The sequence below is a fragment of the Oryzias latipes genome, chromosome 18 (assembly GCF_053564925.1).
Source record: "Oryzias latipes strain Hd-rR chromosome 18, Olatipes_Hd-rR_3.1".
Lineage (NCBI taxonomy): Eukaryota > Metazoa > Chordata > Actinopteri > Beloniformes > Adrianichthyidae > Oryzias > Oryzias latipes.
The window spans coordinates 21,369,046-21,395,413 of record NC_136254.1 but is presented as its reverse complement, the minus strand read 5'-3'; the positions used below and the strand labels follow the sequence as shown (position 1 = coordinate 21,395,413).

Sequence of the window (26,368 nt, the reverse complement as noted above, 5' to 3'; positions counted from 1 at the left end):
CATGGAGTGGACTTTTTTAACCTTGCTTTGGGTAGAAATTCAATAAAAATGCACATAAAAGGAGCCAAACAAAATGAAAAGTAATTGCCCTTTTCTAGAAAGCAGTTCTGACTTTTTTCTTTTTTTTTGTACCAAAGAAGCAGCGCAGCAAAGAATAAGCTGTTGTGTGGGAAAGATGAAAGCTAAAGCCATTCGGCTGTGCAAAGCACTGCAGAGCAGCCCACAAGTTCCCCTCTGTGCAGCTGTGGGGGGAAAAGGTGACGTGCACGACCAAGAAATTACTGTAATGTTGCACCAACGTCAGATAAAAACAACGCCTGGATCTCATAAGCAGTTCTAGCCAACATGCTTCATAGGACATTTAATTAAATGTACCAAAACTTTTTTTCAAATTCAGCAATAAAGTTTTTTAACCCCTTCATGCCGTGTTTTGCTAATTTGCAACGTACCACATAATCCAGGACACTTAATCACTTAGACTGGCAAATACATTTTTAAAGGGCCTAAATCAGGCTATTCTTAAGCCTTTCAAAGTAAACTACACTATATTTCCAAAAGTATTAGCTCACCTGCCTCAACTCACATATGAATTGAAGTGCCATTCCAGTCCTAACCACAATAGAGTTCAAAATGATATTGGTCCGCCTTTTGCAGCTATTACAGCTTCCACTCTTTTGAGAAGTCTGTCCACACGGTCAAGGAGAGTTTACAGGAATTTTGGACCATTCTTCCAAAAATAGATTGGTGAGGTCACACACTGATGTTAGTCAAGAAGGCCTGGCTCTCAGTCACTTCTCTAATTCATCCCAAAGGTCTTCTATTAGGTTCGGATCCTTGCTTTGTGCATTGGTGCACAGTCATGTTAGAAGAGGAAGGGGCACACTCCAAACTGTTCCCACAATGTGGGAGCATGGAATTGTTCAAAATGTTTTGGTATCCTGAAGCATTCAGAATTCCTGTACCGGAAACTAAGGGGCCAAGCCCAAGTCCTGAAAAACAACCCCACACTGTAATTCCTCCTTTCACAATGCAGTCCGAAATGTACCGTTCTCCTGGCAACTTCCAAACCCAGATTCGTCCATCAGATTGCCAGATGGAAAAGCGTGATTCACCACTCTGGAGGACGGGTCTCCACTGCTCTAGAGTCCAGTGGCGGCGTCCTTTACGGCGTGCTGCATCCGACGCTTGGCATTGCATTTGGTGATGTGTGGCTTGGATGCAGCTGCCCGGCCATGGAAACCCACTCCATGAAGCTCACTGCGTGCTGTACTTGATCTAATCTGAAGGTCACATAAAGTTTGGAGCTATGAAGCCACTGACTATGCAAATGCACATAATAAAACGTGCCATCCACCCCTCCTAAAGCTATCTGAACACCCACACAACACTTATTGTTTAGATGTATAAATCTCATTACTTCTTAAATGATTGGATGAACATTTTTGTGAGCCATTTTCAAGCGTGTTTTCCCTCAACGATTCCCCAATTTTGTGTGTTGAAGGCCATTCCAAATGATCTTCTGAGTAATGCCTGGCCCCAGCCCCTCTCCTCTGCACCTCTCTGTTCTTCTCCCTCTTCATCATCAGCCGATCGTCTCTCTTTCTCTCTATCATCATCATCATCATCATCATCATCTGAACCTCTCTCCTCGTTCTTCTCTGTTGGGACTGACATATTTTGTATGTCTGCACTTGATTTCCCAAAATAAGTAAACAGGTGGTCTGCAGCAGTTTAAACTAGAATGAGCATTTAGGTTTTTGTGACTTTAATAGCTTAATTATTCCTACCTGAAGTCATCTCTGCTCTCTTTGATATCAGATGCATCACCAACCTGTCTGTCTGCTTCACCTCTTGCCTGTGTTCTCTTCCACTAAATAATATGGCCAAGCAACAATTATTTCATGTTTTAAATAAATTAAACATCTTGCTAATGCAGTTTTTTTTTAAATTAAGAATCCTATTTGAAAATGACTGACTTGGTATTGGTGAATGTTTTGTTTATTTTCTCTCTTTTTTTTTTAATGTGTGTTTTTTTTAATATTCGAAATAAACTTGTTTCCATTCCGTTCCATTCCATTCCGTATTAACTGGCTTTGCCCTGAATGTCCACCATCAGATCAGCCTGTTTCTTTCCTCCTTCTGTCCTGATTCTTTTTCTCTCTTCTCGTCTTTCTCTCCATCCTCACAGCTGTTTGATATAAACTTTGTGTTGGGAAGATTTTCAATGAATACAGAAACTAAACTGTAGGTAAAAATAGAAACATTTTTAATTTTAAATTATATTTGTGTTGGATATCAGTTAATGGTGTAATAGAATAGAATAGATTTATTTACTGTTGTTAAACATCTCCAAATCTTCAACTAAAATCCAAAGTGTCGTTCAGCCAATTTAATATTAAAAGCAAAGGGCTTTAAACTAAATAGTCAAATAAATAAAAAATGTATCCAAACTTTTAACAGTATAAAAAGAAACTAAAACACCAATCTAACCCACCATCACACACACTTCTTCACATACTCCTGCCCATAGGAGCAGCTTTTATCATCACTTAATGCTGTTTCAGTCATAGCATAAAAACCTTTTCAGTCTTTTGGTACATCTAGTTAAATAAATTATTTAAAGCAAAATCAGAACAAACAAGCTCCTTTTTTTCTCTTTATGATTATTGATACTGTAGATCCTGCTCCGTACAGCTGCAAGACACTTTTGTGGCCATTTTACTATAGTAGCTTTAACCTGAATGCTTCCAAGCCTGTTTTTAACACTGCTAACATACCTGCTGTCTCTCAACCATGTAGAGAAACTTTTCTTCATTCACACCACTTCTTTGTCCCTTATGCGTTTTCTGTTTTGATCCCCCGATTGTTTTTTTCTTTTGCCTTTCTATTTAATCCTGTCATCAGATGATCACACAATTCAAATAAAAACAATCACCAGGGCGCCCTCGCGCGCGTCACGTGCTGGATTGCGCTCTCTGTACAAAACCCGAGTGAGGGAGGAGCGGCTGCGGCGGGGGCACCCAATCATTTACGATGTGCTTCTGTTACTGATCATATCATGTAAAATGTAAATCACAAACAGCTGTGAAATTAAAAATAATGACTAAAAATAATTTTTACCACTTTGGTTTGGCGCCCCCTTTGGCCGATGCCTGCAACAACCGTTCGGGGTCCTTCGACTAGTGCTGACATTACATTATTTGATTGGCTGTCCGTTGGTCCAATGACGTGTCAGATAGTGTTTGGTCTGGACAAATTTCGATACTTCCATAGAAGAAGATATTATGCGGTCCATTGTAAACAAACAGAGCTCCGACATAGAGCAAGATCATCTTTGAAACAAGCTTTTATTATGATTATTATTATTAAGTGCATTGCAGCCGAACGGGCTGCGGTCCGAACCCCTTCTCTGGACCACACACTGTAACAAAGCACCTTCCCTGCCTGCAAACACGAAGCTACGAGGCTCCAGCTGCTCTGCTCAGAGACACGGTTCTCTGTGTGGAGCAGCAGGTTCATTCTAACAGCCACAGAACTTTTTAAAAAGTGGGTTGTGGCTAAATCTCTCTATGAACATTACAAACCGACCCCGGTTTGTAATGTTATTGCAGGCCAAATGGTTACGGTACCTACACCGGCGCCCCTATGCGACACATAATATGCTGCATACCCACTTTTTGCGCAACTGCTTATGGGTGCCGCGTGTCTGTTTTGCCCACGAAAACAAAAAACATCAGAAGTTTTACAAAGACGGATGTGCATATTGCGCATATAAAAGCAAAGTGTTTTTGCCTATCACTGCTAGCTCCATGGAAAAAGTGTGTGTTAGCCTGAGGGTGGTGCTGGCAGTGCAGACTCCTCCTGGAAGGGGCTGTTCTCACTTATCTATGTTACAGTAATGTGAGAATCCGCTCCTTTTTCGTGGATTGGGAGGAGCTGGTCCTCAGAACGCAGGTTTTTAGAGGAATACTTGGAAATGCATGAACGGATCAAAATACCACTTTGGGGTTGTTTTTTGTGGGATATTAACATTAAAATACACTTAAAAGCTCAAAAAGTTAATTTTGCATGATATAGACCCTTTAACACAGCTGAAAATGAATTCAAGGATTAAGGGGTTAAATGTTTGTTTGTCTGACATCTCCACTACAGCTCAGCTAAAAAAAAGATAAATCTTAACTTTTAAATGAATTTTTCTTGGTGATCTTTCAGTTAAATGTGAACTGAAAGTACAGACTGTCGGCTTGGATCATGAAGCGCAAACAGGATGCACTTGTCAAGTTTCAGTCTCAGAAGCTGCAAAGCTTTTCAACTTTACCTGCACACTTTTTTATTTATGGCGGCAAAGCTGGATCTAAAACATGACATTCACCTTCAGAATCTAAAATGTACTAAATGCTTTAAATGATCAACTCATTTGCAAGATGCTGTTTAAAAGTCAACTTGTTGATTTGTTTTTAGGGAAGAAAGATGACCTGCATTTAATCAGATGAAGATTCATTAGGAAAAAATGGTGGATTCTGTACAATTTTAGCATAAAAATGCATCTGGGTTTGCTAAAACTGAGGAACCTCTATCTTGGAGGGGTAAGAAAAGGCCTTCCTCTTTTTGTATTTAATCTGCTCTCCTACCCCCCTCAGCCTCCTCCTACTTCAGCATTTCAGCAGGTTTTTGGGTACCGCATGTCAAACCTCACCGCCATTCTCTTCTTCCTCCTCGTACACGTTTGTTCAAACAAACCTCACTCTTCTGCACATACTTTGGTAAGTTTATTCCAATGATTTAACTGGATATTTACTTTTTTCCATTATAAAATTTAATCTGCTTATCTGCACGGTAATAGAATCTTCATGTAAAATGCCGTAAAAAGGTTTCCTGCAAGGCTTTTATTTACACGAATGCCTTTTTTTTTACAGCTTTGCGCTAGATTGGCTTTGCACTAGATTTGTTTGCTTGTATTTTTGTTTTTATTTTATAAATTTGCAGGTTCTGTATTAAAATAACAGTGTGGCGTGCCTTCAAAAATTGCGGTCTTGATGAATTATCACTTTTGACAGGAAACCAGCAATGCTGTGAGCAGCCTGCTCAGCTTCCTGTTGTGCAGACAAATTCTCATCGTATGCTGCAAGGCCTTAAAAATATATAGTGTAGAATTTAATTATTAGCATCCAGAGGACCATTTTGCAATAAAAATGTGTATCAATTCATTATCAATTACTCAGCAGTTTTATAAACCAAGCATACTGCTTGTCATTTTGTTTTTTATCTAGCTTGAAATGACAGATTGGAGTGTTAATGTATACGTCAAATGTAAATTTAACTCTGACTTTATGCTTTTATTTGTAGGTCTTACATGTAAATACACCAATGGATTCTTGGCTGGCAAGGATGCTTTGGTGAAAAGTTTGGGATTTTGAGACAACCAATTTTAATCTTGTAGATTTTCTCCATCAATACTTTTCCATGAAAGGTACAATATATTTTTTTACCCCCTTAAGAGCATTATATTTATATATATATTTTATATTTATACACACACACACATTTTAGGTAACAGATAAACAAACGCACTGACCCATGATGAACAGAATTCTTTTATTTTTGCTATAAAAAGTTGGCTTGCTTCCTCAGCCTGTTCAACAGATCCCTAGAAGGCAAAACTGAAACCTAGTTAACTTTTTTTTGCACTGGTTTTATTAACTCTCCTCAGAAGCTAAACATAGAACCCGGCCATTAGCTTTGGGCCTAAAACAGTGCCTGTCAACAGCTGCAGGTTTAATCTTTTTTTTGTGTCCTGAGTGAAACTGCAGTTAATACCAGATCATTTTATGTTAAGTCTACTGGCTGACAAAACTTCCTGAAATTATTCAAGATTGCAATTGATAATAAGAAAAGACACAAAACAAAAAAAAATGCTAAAAAAAAAAATTCAAGGAAGTACTGGTGTCAAAAAAAGGCGCAAAGTCTTTCGTCTTTGCTTTCTTAGGAAGAAAAAAAAGTTGTATTCAAATACATTTCCCTTTTTTATTGTGGTGGAGTTAAATATAAATGTCATTTTTATTAAATGTCTCCCGATAATTTACAATGTAAATATATAGGAAGGGGTCAAATGTACATCTTACTATCTAAATTTTACATCTTGCTATAATTTGTTTTATGGGCGTCACCGTAAAATTCTGCCTTCTAAAAGAAATCAATATTTCAATTTCATCTTTTTTTCCGAAGATATATTAACACAGTTACGTGATTTATTCTTAGATAAAAAGTGTTTTATAGTTTTAAATTTTGCCAATCTTATTTAAAATAAAAGCTTTCCATGCGCTACCTCAAAATATATCATAATGACAAAAAAAAATCGATAGTTTGCATTGTATTTTGATCTCTTTAGATCATTTCTTTTTTTATTCCCTTTTCCTGGCCTTTGCTTGAGGAGATTTAGTCAGGGATAGATTCAAATATTGTATCTAAGGTTTTAGCAACATGCGCTCTAGAGTTTTTTGTCCCCAAACTCAGATGATACTCTTTTTTTTGGTGAAATTTCCTGTTTGAGAGTGACTAACTGTAAACTTCTATCTCTTATCTTCAGATTTGAATGAAGCCATGATACCATCCACCAAGACTGTGCTGGTCCTTTTTTTCTTCTTGATAGCCCTACTTGTGTTACTGTTTTTTCTGTACAAGAAGTTGAACAGGGAGACCCATGGCGAATATACTGTTCGCCGTTTGGTGTACAAGGAAGGGGGAGTCAGGGATCGTGTGAGAGCTGCGGTGTTGACCCTGGAGGCACACCTTGGTTTTCAGCTGTGGCCTCGCAGTGAGGAAGATGTGGAGCAACCAGAAGAGGGCGAGGACAGCCAAGCGAGTGACAGGGAGGGAGAAGATGACGGAGAAAAGCCAGAGGATGACAGCACCGATCCGAGCAACACCTCCAACGGAAGTGATGATGAGAATTCAAGCGAGGAGGACTTAGAAGCAGGAGAGCATGGCAGACAGATGGGTGCGGCAGATTTAATGAACGAGACAAGTGAGAACAAGGAGGAAAAGGTAGAAGCTGAAATAAAAGGAGAAAGAGGTGAAGGTACTGAATTGTTGATTGACCTAAAGCAGTTTTCTGGAAGTGCCATCTGGTCGGAAGAGGAGGGAGGTGGAGGTAAAGGTGAAGATTTGACTGCATTGTGAAAAAACAAACTTGAACTTGCAAAACCCATACAACTGCTAAAAACGTTTGAGCGATTTTCTTATAGGTCGGGTTTCATTTGGAGATATAGACATCATTAATCCAAAAGTAGGCTAAAGATGGAAACTTGAAATAAAAAAATGTGCTGATTTTATGAATGAAAAGTAAAATGGACATTAAAGAAACTATCTGTAGATAGGTCTGACCATTCAGACTCTCTGATGACTGAATTCTTAATGTACCTTTTTATATAGTTTTGAATGTTTTTTGCAGGTTTTTCTATTATGGCTGGATATTTTCTTCTTCTTTTTTTACTTGATGTTTTTATTTTTCAAGAAAAATATTTGTGAATAAACGTGGCTTGCTTATAGATGAAATATTGATTTACTGTTGTGAATAAAAAAATCTAATAAATATTACTGGAAATGATTTGCTGATATTCACTCCAAATTCTAACAGATATGAGTTTCTAGTTCTTTGCTGAGCATAGTTACCAATATTAAATAATTACTTTGACAAAATATACAAAAATATGGCCATAAAATAATCTTGTGTAGAAAGTTTGTTATATTATATAAAATAAAACATATTAACCCAGCTGCAACGATGTCCTATGTGGGCGGGGATCATTTGGGAGCAAAAAGATGACGTAACACCAACTTTAAAAAAGACAATTAAACTCTTGCTCTTAATTCCTGCGTATATTGTGAGCTACGTCAAACCATCTTTAAAATAATTTCACTTCATGCATACCAGCGATCAGGACGTATGATGATTTGAAAAAGACGTAGTTTGCTCAACTTGCTTTCAACGGGGATGTAGCTCAGTGGTAGAGCGCATGCTTCGCATGTATGAGGTCCCGGGTTCAATCCCCGGCATCTCCAGATTACTTTAGTACAAATTGTTAAGGTCTTCGTTTTCTTTAACTCTGTTGATTTTATTCTAAAATTTGATTAAGGGCAAGACAAGAAAATGTAGATTTTTAGAGTAGGATATAGAATGAGGGATCTCAGGAACGTCCTAAATATATAACCATTTCAGAAAATAAAAAATATTGTTAAAGTTGCAATAATATTTGAGTTTGGCAAGAATTTACCAATCACAAATGAAAAGATTGAGGACATTAACAACACAGAAGCAGCTAAAAAAAACAAACAAACAAAAAAAAACAAATACAACAGAATTACAATATAACGCCCTAGCATTAGTGAGTTGTGAAATAAAAATGTTATCGCACATCCTTTGTCACTGTCAACATCCAATTTGAATTCTCTCCTCTCAGCCAAACTTGACTGTCTCCGAGAAAGGATTTCAGCAGACGTCACTCATCTGCATAGGGTGTAAAATGCAACCATCCTGCAATCCACCCCGCAGCCTCTAAAATCCTCCGCGTCTCCCCCTGAACAAACTCAGACGCTCGCTCCTTGCTGCATACCTGCCACCGCCAACATGGAAGGTAAATTGCATGCGCGCTCTGCTCGGATACACCTTGTTTTTGCGCCGCGTCTAAGATGGATGCTGCGCTCACGCACAGGGAGGGCAAGGGGAGTCTGTTTTGCATGCCTTCCTCGCCCGTTCGTTGCAGACTCCTCAGTGTTGTGGTGGTGCTGATGTGTTTTGATTTTGCAGGAGTAGGATGTTACTAGCATCCGCCGTGGTGGTATGGGAATGGCTGAACGAGCACGGACGCTGGCGGCCCTACAGCCCGGCTGTCTGTCATCACATCGAGGCAGTCATACGGAGCGACCCCCGCTGTGGTAGTGTCGTCCTCGGCCAGGCGGACTCTCGCCTCTCGCCCTACATCATCGAGCTGCATTCCATGCACCAATTCCGACAAGACACAGGTGACAGAGGCCTAAACTTCAAATCTCTTTATTTACCCGATTACTGGTGGTTTGGTGTCCTTAAAAAAATTATATATATATATATATATATATATATATATATATATATATATATATATATATATATATATATATATATATATATATATATATATATATATATATATATATATATATATATATATATATATATATATGTCAGCATTTTTCTCATGATGGAGGACTTGTAAGAAAATCAAGACGCTGGGTTTTTCATTATTTCTTTATTCAGGTCATTGTGAATCAGGAGCAGATGAGAAAAGCCTGCAGCAGTGACATAGGTGCAACAGTCCACTAACAGACAAACAGATCCACCGATGTCTTTGTTTTCCTCATCTGAACTGAAATTGCGCTCAAAACTGTACGTCTGGAAAGCTCCAATTTTGCTTAATCTTTATGTTGCACTGCCAGTGTTACGTCTGAGCTAAGCAGGACAAAGTGTAAACAAATGGATCATGGGAAATGAAAGCTGGCTCACTCTGCGCCAACAGTCCTGATGGAACTTTAGGAGATGATGTGGCGGTTGTGAGGAATAGATCAGCATGGATCTCCACAAAAGAGAGCCAGAGTTTGTTTCTCCCGATGATCCAGAACAAATTTTTAGTCTGAATACACCCAACCGCCCCCATGTTTGGGACCAGGAATCGCTCTCAGAGCGGTTATTAGTTTCCAATCGGACTGAGCTTCCGTTCGTTCTGAGTTCCCTCAGTCTGACTAGGCTCCGGTAGGAAGGAGGCATCATAAGCCGCAGACAAAGATGGAGCAACGATAAGACACAGCAACTCATTGAAATATGGTCGGATGAATGCAGGCTCATTAGAATAACTCCAAACGATCTGGACCAAAATTAACCTTTGTGCTATCCTAGGCACTTTAGCATTGGCAGTTGGGTCATCTAGACCCACTAGACCAAGGGTGGCCAACCCTGGTCCTCAAGAGCCTCAACCCTGCCTGTTCTCCAGCTCTCCCTGGACTGCTTGATGCTGATAACCTAAATTAGGTGTGTTTAGTCAATCAGGATGTGAAATCACTTGAGTCAGCTAATCAACAGCAAGCTGGTGCGGGAGAGCTGGAAAACAGGCAGGGTTGAGGCTTTTGAGGACCAGGATTGGCCACTCCTGCACTAGACAGTGCCCTGAACCTTTTTCCTTCAATGATTTGTGATCTTCACTGGTGTCCATGGATTACATGAAATCTTTCCACCTTTATCCACCTTTGTCATGGTAGGGAGAACACGTCAATAGAAGGGTGGGGTCATCTAAGATAGGACAAGGGTTATGTGGATTCGGTCTGGACCAACAGACTTTTGCAGTCTGAATGCACCTTATGTTTGTTTTTGCTGGTTTTTAGACCTTAAACCTTAAAGTAAAACCAGGGCACTGGGAATCAGCCATGGTGGTACTTTTAAATTGCTGCATTGGCTCCCTGAACATTTCAGGGCTGATTTTAAGATTCTTTTAGTGATTTATTAGTGTTTCAATTGTGTTGATGACCATTGAATGACCTTCTTATTAAAGTGATCTAAGTATGAGCTCTGACGGTTCCTGAGGTCCTCTGATGCCGGCCTTTTAGTTTTCCCCTTAGTTGAGGACCAAATCTTATGGTGAAGCTTCGTTCTCATGACCCACCTTTTCAATTTTGCTTTCAGTTGATCCTATCTGCATTTTTATTCTATTAGTTTTGAATATACATTATTTTATGTTTTTAATTTTATGCATTTTATCTTGTTCTCAATTTGATGTTTTTATATACATCTTGGCTTTTCAGAGAAAGTGATGAAGATGCTGCACTATTCAAGTCTGCTCAACATAAATCCTAAATGAGTTTTTCTAAATCCTGTTGAGACACGGCTATTTCGTCTTTATTACATACCGAAGGTGATAGACGGCCACCTTTGAATCAGCTTGTGGGGGTGGGCCCGGGATTTCTCAAACTCAAAACTGGTTAAAATTGAATGAGGACAGTAATGAGTGGGGCTGATTATCCTTGCCAAAGTACTTGTTCAATTCAACTTAGATTCACTAGAATATAATTTGATTCCCTTTATGGGTAAATATTAATACGTTTTTTTTTTTATTTAATTCCAAAACCAATTTCCTTTGTAATGAGAAACCATTATCACTGAAGAAGAGCTCAACTTTCATTCATAATATCAGGAATTATTAAAAACTAAGGGAGGAGCTGGGTTTTTGTCTTTAAATAATGAAAATTATACCTTAAAGGGAAGTTTAGCAACGGTTTTACCAATTTTGTGTCGTTTGAAGTGATGACTTATTTGATTGAGTTTTTATAAACCGAACACTGCTACCGTGAGTGGTTCATAATTATCTTGGTGTTTATGAATCTCTGTTGTGAGCCTCAGGTACACTTCGACCTGTGCGGCGCAGCTTCTACGACCTGACTTCGGCGCCAGGGCAGGGTTGGCTGTGGGAGTGGGAGAACGACTCTGGAAGTTGGACTCCGTACGATACGGAGGTGGGCATCGCCATTCAAGCGGCTCGGGATCGTCAGCAGCCCTGGCTGGACTTGGCCCCCCTGGGGTTCTGCTACCTTATTGACTTTGAAAGCATGACTCAAATCAACGGGCAGACCCAGCGCTGCCGGCGCATCCAGCGGCGTTCCGATCTGGCTTACCCACTCGTGTCTGGACCCTTACCCAAATCTCACCATGCCTGGGGCTCCACGTCTATGACTGGACATGGAGGAATCCTCGGGGTCGACGGGTCTGGTGTAAGCATGGGGATGAGGATGAGCAGTGGCGGGGCGGGCAACGGGAGTGCGTATCCCAGCGGAGCGCTCCCGGCTTCAGCCATCACGTCTTTGGGACAACCCTGTGCCTGTCAACAGTGCATGTTGGTGCTCGGTGTCAAAGCGGGTACCACCCAGGTGGGAACAGCTCACACTCTGGGGCGAAGGCCACCACAGATGAAGCCACCCAGCCCCAAATTAAGCAGTTACCCCGTCCCAGGAAGCTCTTACTCACTAACACTCCCCCGGCCTCCATCTTTGTCAAGATCTTTTTTCCCACAAAGGACGTCTGTTGTCGGGGCAACAGGTGGTTTCAGTGTCACTGGGATGGGAACATCTGGAGGTTTTGGTTTTATCGGCAATAGTGGTGTTGGGAGTGCCAGCCTTGGTCTCGGAGGGGGCTACAACCACTCGCTTTCTCTTCTCGGCCCAGCCACTGCCGCTCTTTCCATCTCCTCCACTCGTCCTCCACCCCCTCCTCTCCCGCCGCCTCCTCCCCCGCCTGCTCCCCCTTCCACTTTGCCCTCATCAGGTGCCACCTCTTCCCCTCACCCGTCTACTTCCTCCTCCCTCTCCATGCCCTGCCCTGTTTCCACAGCACCTGCCCCTCCCCTCATCTCCACAGCTGCCTCCACCTGTACACCTTCGCCTTCGGCCCGTGTTCTGGGTCCAGTTTCTTCATCTGGTGCTTCTGCCTGTGCCGCCCCTCTGCCACCTCGCTCCAGCCTCGCAGGACTGAGTCGTCCCGCTCTGCAACGCATCGCCATGGCTCAGTCAAGAGCACTTATCGCCTCTGGGTGAGTATCTGCTTAGCTCTTTTTGATTATGGGGTTTTCAGATTCGCCATGACGTTTTGGACCACCAGGCAGGAAAATTTGGCTAAAACTTTGATTTGAAACTGTGTTAGTTTGGCAGGAATGCTACTCTAAAAGGTGCCAAAGGAACCTTTTTTTTTATTATTCAAAAGCGATGAAAAGAAAATAACTGCATTTGTCATTATTTTTCAAAAGATGTCTAAATGGTAGGATGCAGTATGGGCTCATAAAAGTCCTTCAATCTGCTTTATAGTTTTCTAAAAGTAAAACTAGCAATTTCCCAATCCAAAAAGGCCGCAGATGATTTTAAAATGCAAAGATGATTTATTTACTAGACAAAAACAGTTCTCCTCCACTTCATTTGGTACTTTAAAGTCAAGGAAAAATGTATTTTTAGACATTTCTTGTGTCACAACATCTACAAATCTATTAGGGGTCTATTGGTGGTGTTTTCGTGATAAGTGTTTAGTATATGTAGGCATCCTAGGAGCATCAGTACACCCAGTACCACCCACACCCCATACGTGCAGCATTTGTGCGCACATTGCGTCCACCTTACTAATGACTACAATGTTGCATAAGGTTACCGTCCCCTTTCCTCGTATGTCATAAGCGTGTGTAACTCACAAACACTTCACAATACATTTACCACACGCACCATAATCGTACGTTCCATTTTTATTGGATTGGTCGTACCAGCCTCAAAAGGAACTGCGAGACACCCCTTCTCTCCATATAAGAAGCGGCCGCTCTTTTCTATGACCCTCCATGGGCCTGGACAACCCAAAAACCCACAGCACCCATGCAGGTCAACTCCCCGTGACCATGGCTTTAGATTCATCCCATTTTTACTGCAAAACAGAAACCTAAAAAGGTCCGGATCTTGTAGCCCCCTTTACTCAGAGTTTATCCTTGTGAAAAAGCTTCCTAGGCTTGTTTTTGCACCATGAAAACAAATATCAGTCTTTGATAGAGAGCCAGCCAAACACTAATAAGTGTTCTCCTTGTATTTGTCGTGTCGGTGCTGAGGCACGGTCATTGTTGACTAACGAACAGCTTCAGTCTTGTGTAAAAGACATTCTCAGTTCCAACACTTACGTCAGACTAACTCTTCTTACCTTTGAACCAACATGTTCATCACACTCTGACATAATTCTTTGGTGGATTTTGGCTCTTGAATAGCCTTGTTCAACTGTGCATGATTGAGCTCATTTTTGCGCTGCTGCGTCACTTTGAAATCATCAGACATTTTCTTGACGGAAAATAACTTTTTGTGCATAGTTTTCAGTCAAAGCTTTTGAGGTTTTTGGAGCTTCAAGGAATCAGAAAATCGTGTAGTCCCTAGAGAAACTTTAAGGACTTTGGCTGTTGCTATAGCAACAATTGTTGGCTAATTTAAAGAACAAGAACAAAGTAGTGATGCCACAATTGCTAAACAAAAGTTTAAGGTCTAAAAGTAGAGTTCTAAGTTATTATATGGGTTACATTTTCAACTGAAAAAAATCGAGGACCTTTAGTATTCATCCTTGCTCATTTTAGTTATTTGAAGGTCCCACTTTCTTATTATGCTGAAGTAAATACCATGAGGGCTAACATTTGTCACACACCCCAGAAATCAGACGACTTTTGTGTCCCTGAAATACTTAGATGCAAAAAGCTTATAGTAAAACCATACAAACTGTGTTAAAAACAGATTAAACCTGATCCAAAAAACAAGACACCATTCTAAAAACCAACATTTAGGTTTTTCTACTAGATTAAACTTGCGGTTTTAATAATCTAGAAACGGTAAAACAATCTTTTTGATGTTTGAAATAGGAAGAAAGTGTACTTTAGATCAGTGGTCCCCGGCTCAGTTTAATGTCAGACAATATTTCTAGGACTGGTCTGTATGAGGCTGAAGTGGGTTTTTGATTTCTTTTTTTTTTTTTCTAGCGTCCAGTTTCCTTTCACTTTTAAGGGGAAAGTGTATCTTCATCCTCTGTAAAATATCTGTAGCTGCTTAATACTTTGTTTGGACACTAGGACCATTAAAGTGGGAAATAGACTGTCAAAGTGGAAGTAAAAGAAGAAGAAAAATCAGAGCAACTTAATTGATTGAGCAACTTAATTAGCAGCATTCTCGTAACATTAGACAGCCGGTTGTTAATTAACGTGAACAAATGTTACTACAAATCCATATTTGCAGGAAATATCCTGATTTTTGTCTGTTAAATGCAGCTTTCTTTTTTTTTTTTTTTTTTTTAGAAGTGAAAGGCCCTTTTCTGTTTCTTCACTGTCGTTCCTGCAAAAAGAAACTTTTAAAATGCCTTTGTCTTTCGGTAACTTTGCTATCTGGGGGGTTTCAGCTTAGCGGTCAGCAGTGGTGGATGTATTTTTGTAACATGATACGTTTTTCAAAATAAAACTTCCTTTAGAATCTGATTAGAAATAATATGTAAGTTGTGTTTTTTTTCCCCCTCTTTGGCATGGCACCAACTGTCCCACGGATCGGTACCGGTCCATGGCCAGGGGGTTGGGGACCATCGTTTTAGACTTACTCTCCATTCCACACAGCATGGGAGTGGTAGTATCACGTACCAAGAATGCTCTGCTGAATGAAGGACTATTGCGTTTTACAAAAAAAAAGATAACATTGAGAAAAATGGTTACGACAGTGTAAGGATCTACTGATATACAAAACATGGGACAAAATCCACATGCACTGTTTAGCTTAGCAGTTTTTGTAGTTGTTGGTCATTTTATTTATTCTTTTGTATTTATTTCTTGAGAAAGAATTTAATTTAACTATCATAATGTATTAAAGGTTGTTTGCAGGTGTTAAATGAGTGCAGAAAAAAGTTTGCAGTATTAAAGTGTTGCAGCTAGAGGGCGCTGTTATATAAGAAGATGAGCTCCCACTTTTTTGGAAAAGAAATATTGTTTTGCATCCAGTTTTGTTTGTACTTGCTTTGATTAAAAAAAAATGGGCCAGGTTTTAGCTGCTAAATAACATTTGGATGAATTTTTATCCTCAATGAAGACCTTAGAATGTGCACTAAATATAACATGAGTGTATGCATGTATGATTGTAGTTTCACCTGTCAATATTCACATTTTGTGCATCATTTGAGTCCAAAATGATGAGTCATCTTAGTTCTTTTTCCATATCACAGTAACCAAAAATCCCCCACGAACAGCCGCTCCATGCCGTGCATGCCAAAAACAGCAGGATTAACGGCTGCATCCGCCATTTCTGTTTTTTTTTTGTTTTTTTTTTTTAGCTGAGGTGTCTAAGCAGGTGAGAGTGTCCCTCTTTCCGGCAGATGGATGAACCTGCTGCTGCGGTAAAACCACCAATATCCCACAGACGAAGCGTGCCTCTGATCCCATCAGCCAGGGATTCTGTGCTTACTGCGCAATCTCCAAATTCATTCAAGACACCACATGATCCTCGCTGCACATGAGAGGAAAAGTCCATCCGGCAGTCAACCCACACACCAGCAAATCACCATGTACTTTCACTTTGGATGGGTGTCTTTGCTGCAGACTATTAGACTGCTGGATGAAACACACTCAATGCGGATGTTTATTTTCCACCTGGATAGATCTAGTTCACAGCTCAATCCTGATAGAACAGTCAGATTAAATTGCAGGCTTTTAACCTATCTCACCCATACATGTGATGAGGTGAATCCAACCTTAAAATATCATTAAGCCCCAAGCGCCCTGGATTTTGAAAGCAATGTGGACACCATGCCCACTACTTTTTTTTTATTTTTAATGACGAATATAATGTCAGTGATTTCACAAAGTTAAAATTGAATTGATATGAGCGTTTTGCCACGACTATTTATGAATCCACTGAGTTGTAATGATGAAAACGTTCATGGTTTATTAAAAAAAAAAAATTTAAATACAATTGTTCCAACGCAATGCATTGTGGTCTATATTCACCAGTCTAGTGAGCATCGATGCACACTGGTTTTTCGCAGAGACTTCCGGGAAATTTTTAGGGAACTCGATTTTGGAATTGTAGATTCAGACGGCACTACAAAATGGCAAACTCACTAAGTAGTGCACTATATAGTGAGTAGTGAAGAAATTCTGACATAGCCTTGGACTTTTTTTGTGGCACGCTACACGTTAGCTGGGTTAGAAGTGTTAGCATATTCACAATACTCCAAACCTTGTTTTGCAACATGGAAAAAAAACAGACTGATACCACCAAAACAAACATGACTGTGTCTGTGTTAACTCCCAACCTTGTTAGTAACGTAAAAGTCCACCAGTCCTGGAGAACAACCACTCACAATCAGGCTTGATGCAGTCGTCATGGTGAGCAAATTCAACCATGGAGTCGGAAAAAGCTGAAATTGAATGCATTGACTACATTTAAGAACTGGACTGAGTGACCCCTCCCCCTTTGCGTACCAAACAGGAAGTACCCACTGTCTCCAAGAAGTAAAAGCCATAGAATCCTGTTGAGAAATAAACAGCTATTACTCAGTCATTCTACTACCTTTTTTTTTAACCCTTGTGCTATCTTAGATGACCCCACCTTTACATTGACGTGTTCTCCCTACCATGACAAAGGTGGATAAAGGTGGAAAGATTTCGTGTAATCCATGGACACCAGTGAAGATCACAAATCATTGAAGAAAAAAGGTTCAGCGCACTGTCTAGTGGGTCTAGATGACCCAACTCCCAATGTTAAAGTGCCTAGGATAGCACAAGGGTTACCATGTTCTTGCGAATTCAAATTTTTATTTTTTATTCAAAACACATCGAACGTTCAGAACGTTTGATTGTCAGATTCTCCTGAGCCCCCTTTTAAGTGATAGGGGTGCGGCCTTCCAACAAGCTCACTCCTAATTGGCGAGAGTGGTTGCCATAGAAACAACTCAGGCCGACTCGGACCAATTACTGCATAATGACACCTTCTGGTTCCAACATGGTCACATCCGGATCAGGAAAAAATGGTGACTTCATTTTGTTGGGGCTATAAGTAAATCATTTACTATGCGTGATGTCACACTCGCTAAGTCCAGTTATCATATACAGTCAATGGTTGTTCCTTTTTGCATTTATATAAGTAGCTCGGATGGATGGATGGATGGATGGATGGATGGATGGATGGATGGATGGTTGGTTGTTATCTGGGGAACTTTGGCTGTTACTTGATAGTTTTTGTTTTAAATGAGCTTCAATCTGGAAGTAAAAAGATCTCCTGTTAGTTCCCAGAAACCATCCTAAGGGAATTTAAGGTACGCATTGAGTCAATTTTGCTGCTAAGAACCTACCAAATATACATGTAAGGGGAGGGGCACGCTTGTCTTTTGAAGGTGGGATTAGCGGGTGAACTCTTTCTGAAAGTGGGTCGGCAGTGAAATGAAGCAGATGGTCATTCGGTGGGGTGTTAAAGTGTGAAGGGTGTCCAGCGTCACAGGTGATCAGAGTGACGCTAGTTTCCTTTCGCAGCTCACATCTGCTGCGTTCACCTTGACTGCCCTGCTGCAGTGGGTCTGCTCAAAGCCCATCTCTTTAGCTGCCAAGCTTTCACGTGGTTCCTTCAGCTTGACTCCAGGTGTGTGTGCCGCCGAGCACAGAGCGTGTCGCCATATGTGGCAGCATGTGCAGGGCTGCAGATGGACCCTAATGCCGTCAGATTAGCTCTGGGATGAAAGAAATGTGACATGCCCTCTTACCCTCCTCATTTCCCTCCCTTTCCCCATTCCCCCCTCCACCTCTTTCAATCTTCTCATCTGTTGTTTTTTCCCCCAACTTTTCCAAAAAAAAAAAAAAAGCGCAGCTTCCGGTCAGGGCAGACAGAATTGCCGACTGTTTTGTAGTTTCCTGTAATGTACACACGTAGAGCGACTTAATACCACAGGCGGGGCATGTTGTTGGTAAACAGATAAATATAGTGACTGGGCACAGTGTGTTCATATAGACCAGCACAGGAAAGAAAAAGTACTTCACTGCAAGAAGCAGGAGTCTAAAAATAGGATGAAAAAAAAAACCCACAAATCTCAAAAAGAATATCATTAGAAAGTAGTAAATGATCTGTCCTTGCAGCAAGTCAGTTTTAATTTACAAGAAATCTTATTAGAAAAACATAGAGTTTCACACAAGCATTCAAAAAGGGAAAAATAAGCTACAAAGTAACCTTTAGATAGAATTCTTTCAAACAAATGTTTTAAACCTCAATCATAGGCATTTTTTGCTAGTTCTAAGCAAATGGTATTTTTTTTAGTTTTTATGTTCCTAATTGTAGTTCATTTAGATTACAGGGACAAAAACTAGAGTATTAACTGAAAAAGGAATAATTTTAGTAGATATCTTAGTACATGCTGGCCCACCTTAACCCTTGTGCTATCCTATGACGTGTTCTCCCTACCATAACAAAGGTGGATAAAGGTGGAGAGGATTTCATGAAATCCATGGACACCAGTGAAGATCACAAATCATTGAAGAAAAAAGGTTCAGAGCACTGTCTTAAATTTAAAGGAAGAATATTTAACAGATACTGTATTTATTTATTAGGAAATATTTAACAAGGAACCAAAAAAACCAGCCATTAAAGCAGTGCTCGGTTTTCTAGGAACTGCAGATTAGAGGAATTCCAACAAGATCAAGGGATGTTTCATCAAACTCCACAAATGACTCGTCTTTGTGTGATTTTTATCAAATGACTGTGCTGCAGTCGGATATACGTGCGCTTTTCTTGCGACCGCCTGGCATCGTGACTCGCTAACCGGCAGGTAATCCCTCCGCGTAACAAATCAGTGGCCTACAAGCAGAGTTCAATCACCAGATGGGAGCAGGTGGCTTAGCCCCTTTAAAAACAGGAAAGAGACGCGACGGCCGACTCAGACGAGGCGACAGGACGCGGCGGCGGCGGCGCTCTCTCTATCTAAAGGAGCAGAACCTAGGTGTAGTCGGATACTCGTTTCTGTGGGCGCCACCATGACTGTCATCAAAAGTGGCAGACCGTGAGTATTTGTAGTCAGAGCTGGGCTGCTTCTTCACCTCCCAACTGGGTTTTTACAAAGCCGTAGGACTAAATCAGGGTCAGGAGATGGTTTGGTAGAAGTAGATTTATAAACCCAGCCTATTATTGATTTCAACTATGAAACTGTTGTGTCACTTTAAGTTTTTATCGTAAAAATGAACGTCTAAAAGTAGAAAAGTAAGCTTTGATGTAGAAAAAGACAAGAGAGATTGTTATTGCCATTGTCACAAGTAAAATCAAATTCAAAAAGGGCTTCCTGGTCCGCTAAATATGTGAAAATGTATGCCTGAAAATAATAAATAAACATAAGAAATGCATCATTTAGTCACTAAAAGCAGGAAATTAAAATGACATTGTTGCTAGATAAAATTGGATTAGTCATTAAAAATAACAGGGAACATAGGTGATAAGTGTTAAAATTGTTAAAACCAGAAATAATGACATAAATCTGAAGGAAAACACCACACGACCACATTGGGGTCTAAAGAAAAAGAGTTCAAGCAGTCTAGAAGAAGTCCAGATTTAATTTTCATTTTTCTTAGCCATGTTTAAAATATTTATTGCAGTTGAGTAAAAGCTGATCTGAAGTCTTTTTTTCCTTTATGTAACAGTTTCTTACAAAATAAAAACAGGGAAGTTTCAAAAAGTAACTACAAATCATCATTGTTTGATTTATTTAACACTTAAACCTATTCACAACAAATAAAACATGATTCAAGAGTAAATAACAAATATACTAAACTTTAAATAAAAGTAATAAAAATTTGAGTCAGCTTGAGTTTTCGATATTGACTCACAAAGTGATCCGCTTAAGCCCCCAAAGCTGCCGAGTCACCAGCATCACGGTGACGCGGAGGAAGCCTCCTCAAGCTGTTGACACCAAAAGCAAGCATGTGCTGGGAGCAACACCTGTTCACAGGTGACTTATCACCGACGGCTGGTGTGGGTCTACGGTGACCCGGTCAGCTGGAGGCAGTGGGTCCGTTTAGCTGGGTTCTAAATTAAGATTTGTTTTTGTTTTTTTGTCATTTCAGAGTACCAACAGTTCCAGTAAAGAACCTGAATGGATCCAGCCCCGTGCACCCTGCACTGGCAGGTAAATGCTCACGTCAATGCTTATGATTTATTAAATTATATATATATATATATATATATATATATATATATATATATAATTTACATTTGTTACAAATAACTGATAGAAGTCATATGATACTTATGGGGACTTACAGTAAGCGTAATGGGGTCAGTAAACAAATAAGGGGGTCATTTTGGCCCTCTGCTGGTCATTCCTAGGGATTACAGGGATTCTGATGAGCGCAGCAGGACTTCCTGTCTGCCTGACCCGCCCCCCGAAGCTGGTGCTTCATCCACCTCCAGTCAGCAAGAGTGACATCAAACCCGTCCCGGGGCTGGGCCACTGCTGCCGCAAGACCACCAAGAAGCAGGCCCGGAAAGGTGAGGGGGGAGGGGTTGGACTTTTGAAAGTGGGTCTCTGAAACAAACCAAAATTGAAATTATCACAAATGTTTTTTAGGCAAGACGCCAGAGGAAGTGGTGAAGCGTTACCTTCAGAAAGTCCGCAATCTTCCTGAAGAGGTGAGGTTCAGATTGACCCATTCATTTGGTTGACTTGCAGTAAAATATTAACATAGGACAAGGATTTTACTCTTAGACTGATATAAATGCTTTTAAATGGCAGGGAATTTTTTTTAAATAAAATACAAAACTAAATTTAGAATTTGTTTTAAATATGGAAGCCAACAAGTGTCTTCTAAGTTAATAAATTATAAATATTATGAAATAAAACATTTTTGAGGCACAGAGAAGATTAGGTGTTATGAAAAATAACTAAAAATATCTAAATAATACAATTTTAAGATTCTTTTTATGGTTAAAGCAATTGTTGAAAACTGCTACAAATGTTCCATATTTTTTTAAATCCTGTCATATTGCACATTTTTTTGACAGATTATCCTTTTTTCAAGAGTGCAGTGTCCTTGGCTTATATGTAAGCTGCTAAAAATAAAAGAAGTTACGATATTTATTATTAAAACTTTTTAAATAATGAAATACTTTTTCTGTTGTTCTTTGAAATCATCGAGTCAAACATATTATTTATTTTCCATGATTCAATTTTAAATTTGTACTCATTATTCTAATACTTTTTTCCCTTTTTTTCAAAAATAAAAAAACTTTAAGAATTTAAGACGACAAAACAGCAGCTTAGAAAAGAAATGTTGTTAATCTCATCCATAATATGTGGGACAAACCAGTAAAAGACAAATGTGGAGGAAAATGTGTCAATTTTCCCTGTGCGTGTCAGGACTGTACCATCTGCATGGAGCCCCTCGTGGGACCGTCCGGCTACAAGGGTCCCGGCGTGAGCGGCATCTTCCGGGCTGAGTCGGTGGGCCGCCTGGCACAGTGCGGTCACCAGTACCACCTCCAGTGCCTTGTGGCCATGTACAACAACGGCAACAAGGACGGCAGTCTGCAGTGTCCGACCTGCAAAACCATCTACGGGGTCAAAACGGGCAACCAGCCGCCCGGCAAGATGGAGTACCACGTCATTCCTCACTCGCTGCCCGGTCACCCCGACTGCAAAACCATCCGCATTATCTACAACATCCCTCCTGGCATCCAGGTGAGGTCCTGACGTGACGCTGAACTCAGTTTTGTGGATATTTATTGATTTGGTGACATTTTGGGGTCCTTTGTGTTTCTCAGGGCCCTGAGCACCCGAATCCCGGCAAGCCGTTCACCGCACGGGGGTTCCCCAGACACTGCTATCTCCCCGACAGCGAGAAGGGCCGCAAGGTACACCCGTTTCCTCTTTTTACGTTTCAGACTACGCTCATCCCGGGCTCAGAAACGCGCGTTCGAGCAACCACTTCCGATGAAAAGTCTAGGTGAACGCACGTAAGTGGTCTTTTCTGACTTCTGCGTTCAAAATTCTTGCGGTCACCGGTAACTACGGAAGCTTTTAGGTCAGTTTTCGGGCTCTGCGTACTAAACCCCTGGATATTGAGCATGTGTCAAAAGTTAAACTGGTTTAACTTTTCAGAAACTTGGTAGTGACATATTTTGTATATCAGAATAAAGCTGTAAAAAAAAGCCTGGAGCAAGATTCGCGAGATTTGCACCGCTACGATATGCACATCAAGTACATGCGCTACTATCGGGTAGCGACAGGCTAATGCGCTAATGCTAACATTTTGAACGTGCCACACACGCCCACTGTGTACATAGCATCATGTAATACACATCGAGGGCGGGACTTAATTTGGTATTTTCCTCCTCACTAAGGTTCTCAGGCTGCTGCTGGTGGCGTGGGACCGCAGGCTCATCTTCTCCGTGGGTACGTCCAGCACCACCGGCGAGTCGGACACCGTGATCTGGAACGAGGTGCACCACAAAACCGAGTTTGGCTCGAACCTGACGGGCCACGGCTACCCAGACCCGGGCCACCTGGACAACGTCCTGGAGGAGCTGCGGGCTCAGGGCATCACAGAGGAGGAGTGTCTACCCAGAGACTAAGCCCTTCGAAAGCACACAGGAAACCAGGCAGGAGTTTTGCAAACGCACAAGTCCTGGAGACCCGGATTTTCTACGGAGGTGAAAGGTGGCTCAGAAAAACGCTGCGTCTTTCCACTGCATGAGGCAGCTTGGCTGATGTAGTCATGGGAGTGAGGCTTTTCCGGCTCGTGTTTAAAACAGAGAAAACATACTGTGAGACTCCATAACAAGAATGTACCTGTTTTTGAAAACGAAGACGTGTTTACGACTGTCGCTGCTATAAGGGACTCTGAAAAGTTTTGTTTTCCCTATGTTGTTTTTTTTTGGTTCTGTTAAAGTGTTAGTCTTTGGAGCCAAACCAACTTTTTCACAGCAGAAGACTCAAAGCAAGCATGAGCGTTTGCTGCCCTCTAGTGGCAGAATTCCAGAACTACATTCCTTTTTTTTTCTGAAACTTGATATTTATAGTATACATTTATAATTTTATAATCTTACTTACATCTTGTCTTATGTGCCGGTTTATTTGCACTTCTTGGCTGGATTACTGAAGGATTTAGATGAGCCCAGCTGTTTGCCTGTCACTTTAAAAGCCAGCTTACTTTCTTTGGAAAAAAAACAACAAAAAAACAATCAGTATCAATATTTTGTATTTTATTAGCTCACAAACTGACATTCCTGAACCGCTTGGCCCTTTGAGCATGAGCGCATCTAAAAGTCTTGTATTTGCATTACCAGGATTGATAGAGGATTACAAAGCCCCTTGTAGGAGGTCCAAATTCCTAAAAAGCTGAGATAGGACCCCCAACGTGAGCTGAGATTTGCACACCGCTTTCAACCCAGTATCTAAAAGAAACAGACAGCTTGAATCTACAGTTATTTTTTTTTTGTGTAGGACACATTCAGCTGTCGAGTTTTCGATAGTGTCGACGGTGATCCAGCTTTGGCCAAAGTGGTTGGGTCAGTTTGCATTATGACATATTACTGGAGGCCAACATCAAAAGCATTTATACTTTATGATACTTTATGTATGCACTGTGTATGTATATGTGTGTTTTTTTGTGCTCAAATTTGCATTAAACGTTTTTTAAGGTTAAAGATTCTGTGTAGTTTGTGCTGCGGCGTTGCCGGATCAAAGCTCGAACCTGACGGGATAATTGTTTGGATTATTGATCATCCTTGGTATAAAAAGGCTAAAAGAGGGGGGGAAAAAACGTATTAAACAGTAAATTAAATTTACCACTATAAGACAAACTATTACCTGAAATAGCTGAAATAGTTTGTCTCCTATATCAGTGGTAGATCCTATCAGGTCTAGTGGTGTTCTCCAAGGTTCTGTTCTGGGACCCATTATTTTCATTTTCTAAATGATTCACCTTGGGAGACTCATCAGCAAATTTTCCCACATTTCTTATCATCTCTGTGCAGATGACATTCAGCTTTATTGCTCCTTTGATGAAAATAATTACAAAAATCTTTCTAATCTACTAGACTGCTTGGCCAGCATCAAAGTGTGGTTAAATGACAATCATTTATGTCTAAACCCTAATAAGACAGAGACATACATTTTGCCCCTGATAATAAAATACCCTCCATCAAAAAAAAGTCAGTTTCAGGAATCTTGGTGTCTGCTTTGACAAATCTCTGTCTCTAGACTCTCAATCAAATCTACAGGTTAAAAAATGTTATCACCTGAGGAACGTTGTTAACTGAAAACAATTTTATCCCAGTCTGACCTAGATGTGATCATCCATGCTTTTATCTCTTCTCATTTAGACTACTGTCATTCTCTTTATACATGATTTAACAAAGAGTCTCTTAAATGTCTTAAATTTTTCCCAAACTCTGCAGCAAGAAGTTTAATAAGCACAATAAGCTAAGGCTTCTTATTCAATTTAGAATAGATTTTTAGTTTACTTTTTAGAGCATTGCACGGACAAACCCCGAACTGTATTTCTAACCTCGTTACTCCCGACACTCCTGCACTTCTAAGACTCTTTTATGTGTTTCCAAAACCCGTTTTAAAACTAGGGGAGACCTCGTCTTTCAGGCAGTCGCTCCCTGACTCTGTCTCTGTGCCAGATTGACTCAGTCGAGTGTTTTAAAACTCAAGACGTTTTTATTTAGAAAAGCTTTCAACTGACTTTTACTTGTGTTTTACTTTTGTTTCACTTATATGCCTGAGTGGGTTTTATTGGGTTCTACCTTTAGACGCCCTGTCCCATGCTGTGATAATTCTCTGATTTTATCTTTTTTTAACATTGTGAGTCGCTCTCTGAAAAAAGGCGCTTTATAAATAAAAATTTACCTACTTACTTACTTAACCCATTGATTTTCTTTCCAGAACCTTGAAATTCGTTTTACGTATAGTAACTCATTCGTTGCCCAGATGCTATGTGTCATGGTGATGTTGGAAGATCCGCGTTTCATCCTCAATGCTCTCGCTGATGGAAAGAGTCTTTTTGCCCCATTAATCTTTTCCTTAATACAGATCAGTGGTCCTTTAAAGAAAAGCTGCCTCAAATTATGATGTTTCCACCCCTCGTGCTTCTCAGTAGGCATGGGATGCAGCTCAGCATTCTTCTGCCTCAAAACACCAGTGATGTTTGTATCAAAGAGTTCTATCTTGATTTCATCTGACCACATGACCTTCTCCCAATCCTCCTTTGGATCATCTAGCATATGGTCTCTAGCAAACTTGAGACAGTCTTTGACATGTGCTGGTTTACTCAGGGGGACCTCTGGAGAGATGCAGGATTTGTGTGTCACAATAATAACCTTTGTTACTGAGGTCCCGGCTCTCTTCAGGCTCCCCAGTGTTGTTCTGGACTGTTGCCTCACCGTTCTCAAGCCCATTTGTTCCCCACCAGGTGAGATCTTGCTTGGAGCCCCATGTAGAGTCAGACAATCAGAGAACTTGTATTTCTCCCATTTTCTAATAACTGCTTCACGGTTCATCTGTTCTCACCATGCTGCTGGTTTGTTGTAGACGGGTTCATCCCAGTCTAGTTCCGGTCTGGTTAAGGGTGTGGACAGGTGTCTTTAATCCAGATAACCAGTTCAAACAGGTGACATAATTACAGGTAACCAATGGAAGAGCTTCTTAAAGTAGAAGAAACAGGTCTGTGAGGGACAATTCTTCAGACAGATTGCAGAATCAAACACTCTTTTTCATGAAAGTGCGACCCCTATGACTTCCACCTTGAATCCCTTTTAAAAACAAAACTTTAATCAG

The 26,368-nt window shown here is 40.5% G+C and overlaps 1 protein-coding gene and 1 non-coding gene across 2 annotated transcripts; both read left to right on the top strand.

Moving 5' to 3' along the window:
- Positions 1–7,989: 7,989 nt before the first annotated feature.
- On the top strand, positions 7,990–8,061 carry trnaa-cgc (transfer RNA alanine (anticodon CGC)). The gene has a single exon. It is a non-coding gene; the product is annotated as a tRNA-Ala (tRNA).
- Positions 8,062–8,477: 416 nt separating this feature from the next.
- Positions 8,478–24,231, top strand: dtx4a (deltex 4, E3 ubiquitin ligase a). The gene is made up of 9 exons (XM_023966280.2): positions 8,478–8,633; positions 8,807–9,021; positions 11,423–12,605; positions 20,652–20,713; positions 20,914–21,075; positions 21,155–21,216; positions 21,944–22,264; positions 22,348–22,437; positions 22,927–24,231. Exons 2-9 carry the CDS (start codon positions 8,814–8,816, stop codon positions 23,155–23,157), a joined length of 2,319 nt encoding a protein of 772 aa, XP_023822048.1. The 5' UTR covers positions 8,478–8,633; positions 8,807–8,813; the 3' UTR covers positions 23,158–24,231.
- The last annotated feature ends 2,137 nt before the right edge of the window (positions 24,232–26,368 follow it).